General features: G+C 33.8%; 1 protein-coding gene and 1 long non-coding RNA gene across 8 annotated transcripts in view; both read right to left on the bottom strand.

Annotated features, from left to right (window-relative positions):
- The window catches only part of LOC114322005 (Ras-related small GTP-binding family protein), a 28,751-nt gene extending 24,141 nt beyond the window's left edge, over window positions 1-4,610 (bottom strand). For 3 of the 7 annotated variants that reach the window (XR_014339957.1, XR_014339958.1, XM_082887073.1), the window contains exons 1-3: window positions 3,555-4,610; window positions 3,417-3,479; window positions 65-174 (exon numbers count right to left, since the gene is read on the bottom strand). Coding sequence is in view for 5 of the 7 variants with exons in the window: in XM_082887073.1 (XP_082743199.1) it covers window positions 65-155 (91 nt within the window). In the remaining 2 variants the exon portion in view is untranslated. The remainder of the gene's footprint in view (window positions 1-64; window positions 175-3,416; window positions 3,480-3,554) is intronic. The other 4 variants (XM_082887064.1, XM_082887079.1, XM_082887090.1 and 1 more) reach the window with 2 other exon arrangements.
- A 2,322-nt stretch (window positions 4,611-6,932) lies between these two features.
- On the bottom strand, window positions 6,933-12,994 carry LOC145798655 (uncharacterized). Its single transcript, XR_014339959.1, has 6 exons — window positions 12,618-12,994; window positions 12,372-12,449; window positions 12,131-12,166; window positions 11,502-11,538; window positions 8,900-8,972; window positions 6,933-7,168 (listed from the first exon to the last, which is right to left on the bottom strand). It is a non-coding gene; the product is annotated as an uncharacterized LOC145798655 (long non-coding RNA).
- Window positions 12,995-13,270: the final 276 nt, after the last annotated feature.

Here is a 13,270-nt window from a genome sequence, read left to right as displayed (position 1 = left end):
AAAGCAAAAAAATCAATAAACATGAGAGCAAAAGAAGAACATACTCCACATAAGAATCAAATACCTGAATCTCCAACAACAAGAACTCGAACCTGGCCGCAAGGCGGTCCACTGTTCAGCTCTTTGTTCTCCCTCTCGCGTTCCCTCCAAAACATGTTTTCTTCAAGAGCAGCACTACACCACCAAATTCAACGCCTCAGCAAAACCACAATCACAAATGAATGTCCAACCAACTAGCCTCCTCTATAATATGCACATCAAATCAACAAGTTCCATCAAACACACTCAAAAACTCCATGAAATTAAGAGACATCCATATGGGTCTTGGGCAAATCAAATCAAACCAAACCAAAATCCATATCAGAACCCAATCCGAGACATCCCTAGAAAAATCAAAATAGGATCCGATTCCCAAACAGATCTGACGAATATTTGAAATGGGTATTCTCGAAATGCGATTGTCTTGTCCCACCAGGAATCAATAGAATATGAAAATGGATCTCCCTCCAAATTTCTGGTAGGTTTGAGAATTACATCTGCTTTTTTTGTGTGTGAAGCAACAAAACACAGAGGTCGATGATGGTGATCCACCACAAAGAAAGCCAGACGAAAGAAAGTGTTCTTCACCCGCAATAACAGAGCGTCAATGTGGAAGTTTGTTGGGCCTGGCCAGGCCGGCCCACTCTAGAAAAATATGAATTACAAGTCTGATCGTAAGCCCAACAGGCTTTTTTTTATCTTTTTAGAAGTTTGGATCAGGTGGGCCGTAGACCAAAACCTTAGGCCTGACATCCCATGTCTCATGGGCCAATGGAGTGAGTTCACGGGCCAACCAGCAAGCTTAGCTCAACATGCCCAATTTTAAAACCCATTTTTTAGGTGATTTGTAAAATGAGTATTCAAAAGCTATGAGTATTCAAATTATGAAGATTGGGTTGATTAACATTCCTAAATATATACAAAGAGTAGGCTGATTAACACACTATGAGTTTTATTTGCTTCACCCTGGCCAACATCAGCCTTAGATTCGTGGAAGATTATGGTTTCCTTTGCCTTTCCCCTTCACTCATTTTTGCTACTACATTTGCCAACCAAGATTTATTACGTGGATTTGGAGAATTACTTGGGGTTGGTTGCCCCATACTTACTGTTTGCAAAAGTTTAAAGGCTTTTATCGTTTTCAAATATTGAATGGTAAGATTATTTGAACTAGCATTATCAACTGTTAAGGTGAATATGCTATCAATGTTCCACTCAATCAAACACGACTCAATTTTTCGACCCAATGTTTCTCCTTTGTGATCCTCAACTTGTTGAAAATTTATGATTCTTTTTTGAAGTTTCCAGTTATCATCAATGAAATGAGCAGTCAAACACATGTAACACAAATTCTGAATAGATGTCCAAGTGTCCGTAGTAAAGCAAATTCTACGACCCTTCATGGCCTTCTTTAACTTATCCCTTTCATTCTTGAATATATTGAGCACTTCTCTAGATATGGTTTGACGAGAGGGAATTGGTGTGAATTTGGGTTGCATGACATTACAAAATCTTCTAAACCCAACACCCTCCACAAATCTAAATGGCAACTCATCAATGACCACCATCTCCGCAAGAGCCCTTTTACAAGTATCAAAATTAAAAATTGTTGCTACAACCTCAACACCCTCTTCATTTTGCTTCGGTTTAAGATTTAGTGTTTGTTGACCATCTGTATCCCTATTTGGATATTCTTTACAATTGGGTGTATGACTCCTCAAATTACTAGTCCCATGAGTTCTAGAGTCAGCCATATACTCTTTCTTACAATATTTACATACGGCTCTACGCTTCCCATCGGTCCCTACAACTTTGTCAAAATGATCCCAAACTGTGGATGGTGCTCTCCCCCCTCCACTACTCTCACTCTTTCTCTTTGGGGGTCTAGGAGGCTTAGGTTCAAGTTCAGGTTCGGGTTCGACTAAGAGAGGATTCATTTGAGAATTAGTGGATTCCGGAGGTACAAGATTGATTGCGGGAGATTGAATACTATCCTCCATTTAAACTGGATTACAAAAATACAATCACAGAATCAATTTTACAGACATTAAATAAACAAATAGAACAAACAGATTGGAAGTGTTTATTTAATTCACATGACAAATAGTACAAACTCCAAATTGTATATTCATTTGAGAATCTAGTCTTAATGTGATGGATACTAATTGATTTAACTTCCATGTTTGTATACTAATTGATTTCTTATGAATTTTATGTGAATTTTTTAGTGATTTTTAAAATCGTCCAACTTTTCTATATAATTTTCAAAGAGTTTTTCAATGATACAAAATTCATCAAAATTTGATTTAAAATGAAGATTTTGGCAACCGTTTTTCAATCGCTCGTCGATTTATCCCCTCATGGTTCAATATAGCCAAAAAAATCTCCCATGTCATTTTGGATTAAAGTGTTATTGTTTGTTTTTCCATCTAAACTAATGGAAGTTGTATCACACACCCACACACCTTATTTTAGAGTAAGCTAGATTTTTTTTTTTTTAAATAAAGTGAAATTAACACAACAAAAATATAATTATATTCTCATCTTCTCCAAACCTAAAATTAAATTAAGATATTAATTAAAATAAAATTATAATTAAGGATTGATCTAAAATATAAAATATAATTAAAAATTGATCTAAAATATAATTAAATTAAAATTAGATTAAGTTGTTAGGAATTGCAATAAATAATTAAGGATCTACAATTAATTCTGATTTAATTGAAACAATGTTAGGAATTATAAATTATGTGTATGAAAGAGATGGAAGAAAATAACAGAAAATGCCTGAGAATATTACAGTAATTTCGCATATTTATCAAAAATATTTATCAAAAAAAATATTTATCATGACAGATCATTATTTATCGAAAAAAAAAAATAATGATGAAAAAAATATTTATCAAAAAAAATATTTACAGAAAATAACCCTTCATGACAGATCAATTATTTATCAAAAAAAAAAAAAATCAACACAGATCAGATGGATACAAACAAATCAAATCTAAATCGATCAGATCAGATTGTCTACTGTTCAACACAGATCAAAAAAATCAACACAGATCATCCAACACAGACAGATCGATTTAGAGTTGGACACAGATCATCCAACTATCCAACATTCCAACTCTGAAGCAGATAAATAATGATCATCCAACTATCCAAAAAAAAAAAATCAACACAGATCATCCAACTATCCAACACAGACAGATCAAAAAAATCAACACAGATCATCCAACTATCCAACTCTGAATATCAACACAGACAGATCATTATTTATCAAAAAAAAAAAAAAATATCAACACAGATCAGAATCAGATGGAATGGAATCGTTGTTTCGCTGAGAGAGAGAGAGAGAGACGGAGACAGAGACTTACCTGAGAGTTGCCGAAGGTCGATCGGTGCTTCGCTGAGAGAGAGAGATGGAATCGGTCGCTTCGCTGAGAGAGATGGAAGAACAAGAGTGAGATGAGAAGAGAACTGTGAGAATGAAGATGTTTTTGAGAGATGCTTACCTGAGATGATAAGAGTGGTCAGTGGTTGCTTTGCTGAGAGAGATAGATGCCTGAGATGATGAGTGTGATCGCCGATCGGTGGTCGCTTCTCGCAAACACAGAGATGGAAGAGAAGAGAAGAACAACGGTGGTGAGGTGAGAGAGTGAAATGGAATGAAATGAGAGATATGTTTTGAGAGATTAGGTTAGTGTTTGTTTAAACGGTCCAGATTTGTTTGGGCCAAAAAAAATTTAGATGAACGGCTCAGTTTTTTCTTTAAAAAAAAAAAAAAAAAAATTATATAATGCGGGCGGGTTGTGTCGGGTACGGGTAAAACCCGCAACCCGCCCGCAACCCGAAATTCTCTTATTTTCCAAACCGCACCCTACCCTAATGTATTTGCGAAACCGCCCATAAACGTGCGGTTCGGATCGGTTCGGGCGGGTTGTGCGGGTCGGATAACCCGCTGCCCACCCCTACCCCTGAGGTTTTTATTTTCATACAGATTTCCCCCTAATTTGTTATACAAATTTGACCTTCAAGGGGCAATTTGTAATTTCTCAAACCTCAGGGGAGAATCTGTATTTTTATCAAATCTTGAGGGGGGTGTTTGTCATTTGCCCTTTTATTTTTTATATCACACATGGAGCTTATATTTAATGATGTGGCAGATTTTGTTAGTTTTTTGGATGTAAGTTAGTCTAGAAATAAAGTAGGAATGATTATAAATATGAAGGGGCCAAAGTGGGATGGATTGTAAACATGAAGGGCTAAATTGAAAAAAATTAAACTTAAAGGGTCAAAGTAAGAAGAATTGCAAACATAGAGGGTTAAAGTGAGAAAATTAAACTTAAAGGACCAAAATAAAAAATGAGTGAAATTTTAAGGGACAAGGTGTAATTTACCCAATATGAAAATAAAACTTGATCATGATCTCATTTCACTATAATGCGACATAAGCCTACTAGTAATTCCTGTAACTAACCATCAAATGTTTTTTTTTGTCAGCTAGTTGTACTATCTCACAAGTTGTGATAACTTGTTTTCACATATATATATACTAGCGTATGCCCGTGCCTGAAGGCACGGTGTAAATAATGTTAGGATCAAATTGTAATTCTAATTTATACAACTACACAATTGAGAAAACTCAATTTGATCCAACTTATAGACCCATACATATTCAAGAACGATCACCGCAGAGTTCTATTTAAAAAATGGCAAAGGAAGCTAAGTAGAATATATTTAGTTCCGTTTGCCTTTGTCGGACTGGGAAGAGACAGATGGTGGGAAGGCAAGTAAAGCAATAATGTAATTGGCAATTCTAAAGTAATAAAATACACCCGACAACAACATTTTATAAGCAATAATTAAGGCAACTGAAGCAACATTGTAAATAATGTTAGGATCAAAATATAATTGAAATTTGTGAAGTTTGTGAAGGACAAAATTTAAATAAAATAAAACAACAAAAACATTCAAGCACATGACAACTTGATTAATTGTTCATAGCATGAGGAAATTAGGCTCTTGTTCATTCCACTCTCAAACGGATCCTAAAACAACCAAAATGAAAATGAAGAAACTGATAGCAAAATAGGTTTAATAGTTAGCAATCAAACAGAGAGAGAAGGGGAGAGGCAAAACAAACAAATGCAGCCCAAGAAATTCTAAACAAACCCCAAGAATTCCATGACTAAACCTTTGGATCATACAGGAAAATAAAATTTTCCATAAACTACAGACTACCTGCAAGATGCATTATGGTCCAAAATGAATTAAAATAAATCAAAATGGGTGATCAAGGGCCTCAATCTCATAGCATACAGTTTATATCCATGACAGTAATGCCTTTACATGCAGTAAACCAATGTGATGTGCTGTGTCATTTCCATTCTTTTCTCACCCCTTACAATCCAACCAAAAGCTTACATATTTTTATAACCTCAAAATAGCAAGAAAGCTGTAAGTTTTATAATATTAAAAAAAAAAAAACAGTTGGTACAAACATATAAAGAAACACAACAAAAGAAATCTGAAGTGCACAGACACCCAAAAGAGTCACACAACACAGCACAAATTTTTTTTTTCTTTTGAAAGAGTAGGGAGTGAATTCACAGGAAGAAGCAGAATTCTATGAAACTCAAATGAAACACCAATTTATTAGTAACCCAAACAAACTCCAAATTCAGCAACACTAATTTACCAACACTTCAACTAAACCCTCAATTTTGCCAACAGCCCCACACAAAAGCTTCATAGTAAAGCAATCCAATTCCAACCCCAAAATAGAACATTTCACAACACCAACACTTTAAAAAAAAATCATAGAAGAAGTCAGACTTCACATACAATTGCTCAATTACTCTTCTTTTTTTACTCAATTACTTCATTACTCTTCTTTTTTTACTCAATTACTCAATTACTCTTCTTCTTTTTTTTTTTTGCAAAAAATGTGAGCATAGCTATTCCAGAAATGAAAGCCAAAAAGAAATAGAGATAGAGAGAGAAGGGAGAGAAAGAGAAATCAAATTACCCGGTTAACAGGGGTTAAATCCCTCAAACAATTCGACTCTTTCCCAACAGCAACAACACCACAATTTTCCCACCAGCAGCACCACAATTTTCCCAATACCAGCAGCACCACAATTTTCCCAACAGCAGCAGCAGCACAATTGCTTAATGCTAGGGAAACAAACACAACCATCAAAGGTGAAAAAAACAAAGAGAGAAGAGAAAACGCAGAAACAAATTGAAACCCCAAGCGGAAAACCAGTTGAAGAACATGAAATAAACCCAGATTGAGAGAGAGAATGGCAGCCCAAATCTATTTAATAAAGCATCTCTGAAGATATAACCATAACATCAAAACTAAAATGGAAATAATAATAATAATAATAATAAAATCAATAAAAAGTACTGTAATTCATAACATAAATTGGTGTCCTTCGTTGCATGCCACTATCAATATCTAGCTACAAGCACACTGCTATAATTTCTAATGGATTAAGAAAATAAAATAATAAGAAAATATGGTCCATTGCCAACATTTAGTGCCTTACTGAATAGAAGAAGAAATATTGGAAAGTGTTTCTGTAGGGAAGAGACGCAGATCAACATTTAGTGCCTCAGTAGCCCAAAATAGTACACATAAAAATTCATACTGCTATTCTTCAAGACTAAAGTCATGATTATTGCAACACCACTATTAGCTTACACAACGAATGAAAGTAATAGACTATGAACAAAATAGGGCTTCAATGCTTACATATTGACAACAATGAGTTCCTTTAACAGGTTCCGCAAACAGCAGCAGCACCACAATCTATTATTGTTCAAATGTTTCTATCCAAAAACATTAGCGTTCTCATCACCTATAAGACCAAAAACTATATCAAAGTTTAGCAACTTAATCATTCTCGAACCAAAATAGTTTAAATAAACATATAAGATTTATAATGTTCATCAATATTCTAAACACTGAATCTAGTAAGGCAGAACCTTGATACAAATCTAGCAAGCTAAAATTATGGAAAGAAAGCCTCTGATCTTAGCAAAATCAACAACCCGCCACCAAGCCTCTTACATGCCCAAGATGACTACTAACATGGAGCATATCCAGTTGAAAGAGGGCCTGATCACAATGAGGATCTCAAACCTCAAAAACAGGTTCTAAAAAATTAGCAGTTGACAGTCAATTAGCAAGCCAAAAAATTTTTGATTAGCAGTTAAAATTTTTTTTAAATGGAATAAGGGACTATTTCGGAAGTTAACAGTCCGATTAAGAGTTTTTCTAGGGTAAACCAGTGAAAAACACGCAAGTTTATCAATGGAACACAAAAACGCAAAATGGAATGTAAAACCCAGATTATGACACCTACTGCTAGCTCGAAGATTGAGCGAGGAAAATCAGTAATGATATACATTCCTTCCCAATCATCCAACACTATAGCAGAAAACATGTGATATTTAATATTCATTTGCAAATCAAACTCAAACTAACAGAGAGAAACCTGTTCTAGCAAAGTAAACAACCAAAAACATAAGAGCATTATCTAATGATCTCACATTGGAAAGTAGATTAAAAATTATAAATGAGACATAACGAATGTGTTATAAAATATCCCATTACCATACCACATTACAGATCTATATATGTGTTATGCTTCTAAAATATGTCTGAACCATAGTTTTGGTTCCACCAATCCATAACAATCATCCATACATCAGAAATTCATAAACATTAAAGCAGAAAAAATTATTTCTAGAATTTTTTTTTTTTCTAGTTTATGTAAACCTTCCACATTCACTTTGGCTTAAGCTTCAATCTTTGTGATTTTTATATTTACATGTTTACCTTGGAAATTCATTTAGAACTGAGATTAATGCTTAAAACTACTTCTAAAATGGAAGCAGTGAGATGTGGGACTGGCATGGAGAGGATTACTGTCTCCAGACGGAAACCAATCTTGGTGAGCCTTTGCTTTTCAATTTACTGGTAATGCAAGATATTTGGGTATAAAGTTTTAATGTTGAATGGGTTTGTTTTCTTGTGAGCAAACCTATCCCCATGCCTCTGGGATGGAGTAAGCCAAAATGAAGAAGATCTGTCCTACATGTTTGATGAAATAACACCCGTTAAGGCCTGTGGGGATTTGGCTTACCATGTTGCCGTTTGTCCCAAAATTCATACATGTTTTTTTTTTTTTTCTATTGCAAAATATCTAACTTTGAATACAAAATTTACACACACACACACACACACACACACACACACACACACAAAAAAAAAAAAAAAAAAAAATCAGAGCATGAAAATAGTTAAAGAAAACAACCCAATGGAACACAAAACATAATGAGAGTTTTGGGAGATAGATGAGTTTGGGGAGCTGAAAATATATTTTTGGATTTAGGGAATGTTTTGAACCCAACAGTTTCTAAGTTTCATTAGAATAAAATACTATTCCATTACAAATTTTTTTTTTAAAAAAAAAAAAAAACAGAGCATGGAAGTGGTTATAAAAAACAACCCAATAAACAAACAACAACGATTAGAAGTTCAAAAAATTCTCAGAATCTTAACTCAACAAATTCTTAGAATCTTAGATGGAGAGATACAAACTCAATATAAGTTTATTAAATAGAGATCAGAAAATTAATAAGGGAAAATAGAATTGCATATCAATTTCTTTTCCCAAGCAAATCACCATAATGAACCAAAGTTAAACTTTGAAAACATTCTTAGAATATAGCCCAACAGAAAATTCTTAGAATATGAAACCAACAAAAAATCAATACAACTCGATAGAGAGAATTGAGCAGCGAGAGGAGGGGAACATAAAGAGAAGGGGAGTGAGCATCTTACCTTGCGAGCTGAGAGTGGAGAGCAGACTTTGCAAAAATTCTTAGAATACAGCCCGACAAAAAATTCTTAGAATCTGAAACCAAAAAATCAATAAATTACCTAGAGATTGACTGTGCCTGAAGGCACTATCTAATAAAATTCTTATATTACAATCTGTGTGTTACAAAAATGTTAACGACCATAAAAATGTTTTATGAAAAGTGTCTCAAAGTTGTGATCAAACAACCAAAAATGTTTAGGATCAATCAATCGACCTACAAAGGCTAGATGATTTTTCGTAAAACTACTTAAAAGAAATTATGTAGTATACCCAAACAACTATAGCCCTAAATAGTATATCAAAAAAAAAAAAAAAAAAAAACCAAAATCAAGTAGTGTGTGGTTTAACTCTGTTACAGTCGAATTCACATGTGAAGTGAATTTAAAGCATACATTACTTTTATTAACATTTGTTTTGCGTTTGAATTCTTGATTTATATATTATTTTTCTTAGTGTTTTTTTATGTATGAAGTAGCTAACATTACTTGATAAGCCACTTTCTAGGTGAATTACCTCAATTTCGTAATTATTGTTCTTAAAAAGCAACTAATATGCTATTTCCAATTTTTTTTTTATTTATCCATTAAATTAGAGCTACCCTTAATAAATAAGGGGAGAAATGGTGGGAAGTGGTCAATCGTATACGTCCCCCAAAAAAAAAATAATAATAATAATAATAATTGGAAAAAGAATTCACACCAATAAAAAAAATCTCTTCTAATGATATGACAAATTACATATTAACTTTTGATTTATTACAAATTCAATCATGTAACTCAACTCCATTGCAATGTCATTGCAAATGAATTGTAAATTCCAATGTGCAAGTCTTTAACATTAATCTGGAAGAGTTACCCTCTATTTTTCGTAAACAAAATTCTTGTTCTTTCAATTAAAATTTGCCAAGAAATAGATAATTAAATGTGTTGCTAATAATAAATTTAAATCTATAAAAAGTAAAACAACACTTTCTTATGGAGAGTTATATAATTGGGAAGATCCCAAAACTAAATTAAATACGACAATAATTCCATGTACGCATAAAAATCACAAAAACATGCATACAAAATCAATATGAAAATTGATTCTAGGTAATGTGAAGACTACAACCATAATGAATTTAAACCACATTAATTTTTCTATATATAAATTACGAAATGTATTGTAGTGCTCTTAATGGTTCCATTCAGCAAAGCACCATTTGGGTCTAACCCCAAATAAGACTGCAGCTACACATTTAGCAGTCCTTACCGGTTCCTTGATGTTGTATTGGGATATTAAATTTGTGGAAAAATAAAAAGTAAAAGCTCATTGCCAATCTAAGATATCACTAGATCCATGACTTGAACATGACATGAGTTGATCTCATAATGATCAATGCAAATGTCTCAAATATGCATACCAAATTTTCAACAGACTATTACATCTGGAACCTAATGGTTTTTACCATTTCAAACTCAAGAATGTGTGCTTTAAATTTTAGTTACATCCACCAATGCAAGTTCTCTTTGAACCTGCATATATGACATTCTCCATTTCTATCTGTGCATCAAAATATACCTAAATTCCAAGGAACTGACAAAAAGATGTATAATCAATTACAAAAATTGGAAAGAATGGCCAAGATATCATGCATGATGAATAAATTACCATCAACCAAATGAACACAACAATCAAATTCAAAATCCAGAATAAATAACTCAATTGAACCAATTAAAAAAGATAAATCTTCACCATTAATCAATAAAAAGTATGATGAATCTGCAACAAAATTTAGTGAAACAAAAAAACCTAGAACTTACAGGACATGAGATAAGACAACCCAACCACGAATATGATCAGATAAACAATCCGCTTCTTGGCTTCCTCAGCCAGGTCCCGAACCGTCACAATCGGCTTTTTAGTGCTCATTTTGGACCCCAAGATTCAATCTTTCACACCACAAAACTCATCAACATACATAATTATCAATGTTCCTCTCTATAACCCTCAATTCTCTTCCAATCAATGTTCCTCCCTATAACCCTCAATTCTATAACCCATATGAAAAATAATTCATAAAGAAACACTAAAATTCTAAAACTCATTTTCCAAAAAGAACATATCAAACCCATCACCAAGGATTCTTCAAAATTGAGTGAAATTAAGGTTTTAGTTCACTCACTGTATTCATTAGCAATCAAACATTTAGTAGCAGTCAAGGGTTCTTCAAAATTAAGTGAAATTAAAGTTTTAATTCACTCACTTTTAGTTCACTCAATGTTTGAACTTTCAAGGAAGAAAAAAATAGGAGCTTGAAATCAAAAACCTATTTGGTAAAAACTAATTTTTTTACAATAAATCAAAAACCAACTATAAACCATTGAGTGTTCTACACAAAATTGGAAACCAATATGATGAATGTCAGACAAACCATATAGACAAACCAGTTTTCTGATCAAATAAACCATACCTATTGTTTTATCAAATTCATTGCTAAAATATAAACCATTGAGTGTGTGTGACACAATGTAAAATACTGAAGAACTGAAGAAAAACCAATAAAGAGACAATGCAAAATACCTCTAATTTGGTATTGAACGATGGGGTCTTGAAGCCACTGTTGGGAATAAAATTTCAGAAAATAAGTTAAAGATTAAAAAAAACTCAAGATTCTCAAAAACATTAAAAAAAAATTGAGAATATAAGAATATAATTTGAGAGCTCATGAAATTAGAATCAACAAAGTCTATTGATTAGCAATCAAACATTTAGTAGCAGTCAAGGATTCTTCAAAATTGAGTGAAATTAAGGTTTTAGTTCACTCACTCTATTCATTAGCAATCAAACATTTGGTAACAGTCAAGGGTTCTTCAAAATTAAGTGAAATTAAGGTTTTAGTTCACTCAATGTTTGAACTTTCAAGGAAGAAAAAAAAAGGAGCTTGAAAACAAAAACCTATTTGGTAAAAATTGATTTTTTTACAATAAATCAAAAACCAACTATAAACCATTGAGTGTTCTACACAAAATTGGAAACCAATATGATGAATCTCAGACAAACCATATAGACAAACCAGTTTTCTGATCAAATAAACCATACCTACTGTTTTATCAAATTCGTTGCTAAAATATAAACCATTGAGTGTGTGTGAGACAATGTAAAATACTAAAGAACTGAAGAAAAACCAATAAAGAGACAATGCAAAATACCTCTGATTTGGTGTTGAACGATGGGTCTTGAAGCCACTATTGGGAATAAAATTTCAGAAAATAAGTTAAAAGATTAAAAAACCTCAGGATTCTCAAAAACATTAAAAAAAATGTGTGTTTGAGAATAGAATGTATTAGATTGATTAAAGAACCTAAAATTTATGGGTTTGGGAGACGATATCCAACCTAAATGACCCATAAACAAAACCATAAAATAATTACCAAAACAGACACAACATACCAAAACAGCCACAGCCCGACAGAGAGAGAGTTCGAGAGCATCAGGAGGAAGGGTTGCAAATGCGAGGGCTACAGATCACTACACCATGGAGATAAAAATGTGAGAGGCATAAATCGATCTAGGGAGATAAAAATGTGCGTGATGCCCAAAAGATGAGGCACCAAAACGTCGAACAGATGTAAACAAAAAGCAAGAGCAGAAATCGAAACAGAGAGAGAATGGGAGAGGCAGAAATCGATTTATTACCTTGTGAGCCGATTCCGATGGTAGCCGAAGACAAACCTAGCAAATAACAACCGAACCCAGCCAAAACAACCGAAATCAAAACAAACAAACAAAAATCGTACCTTGCCAATCGTCAGTAGCAAAGAGGGTTTCGGCGAGATCTGTTGCGAGGCGGAAAGGACTGAAGTGATGAAGGGGGATGAGGGAGAGGCTGTCGCGATGGCGGTGGTCAAGAGGGTTCTGTTGAAGAAGGAGAAACAGAGAGGGTCTGGCGAGGGAGATGAGAGGTGGTCGAGAGGGTTCTGTTGAAGAAGAAACAAAGGGGAGAGAGAGATAAAGGAGGAAGAGACGTGGATGAGGACAGAGAGGGAGAGAGAGATAAAGAGGGAATGAGGAGACGTGGGTAGATGGAAAGTTTAAGGAAGAGAAGGGTTTGGGTGAGAAGTAAGAGTCCAGATTCCCTCCTTGAGCCCCCTCCTTCCTTCCCTCCTTGCAGGGGTCTTCGGGTCCACTTTGAGGCCCAGTTTTGATAATCCGAACCGTTCATATTTTTAGATTTATTCAGTATATTATACCTGTAAAAAATCAAGTTGATCGGATATCAGAAAGTATGCGTTCAGAAAATTGGGACTACAAACTATTTTTTAATAAACAGTTTTCCGAACACATACTTT

The sequence above is a fragment of the Camellia sinensis genome, chromosome 1 (assembly GCF_055761805.1).
Source record: "Camellia sinensis isolate YWXY chromosome 1, ASM5576180v1, whole genome shotgun sequence".
In the NCBI taxonomy this organism is placed as follows: domain Eukaryota; kingdom Viridiplantae; phylum Streptophyta; class Magnoliopsida; order Ericales; family Theaceae; genus Camellia; species Camellia sinensis.
The sequence above is the reverse complement of the archived record's forward strand: the minus strand, read 5'-3'. Positions and strand labels throughout refer to the sequence as shown.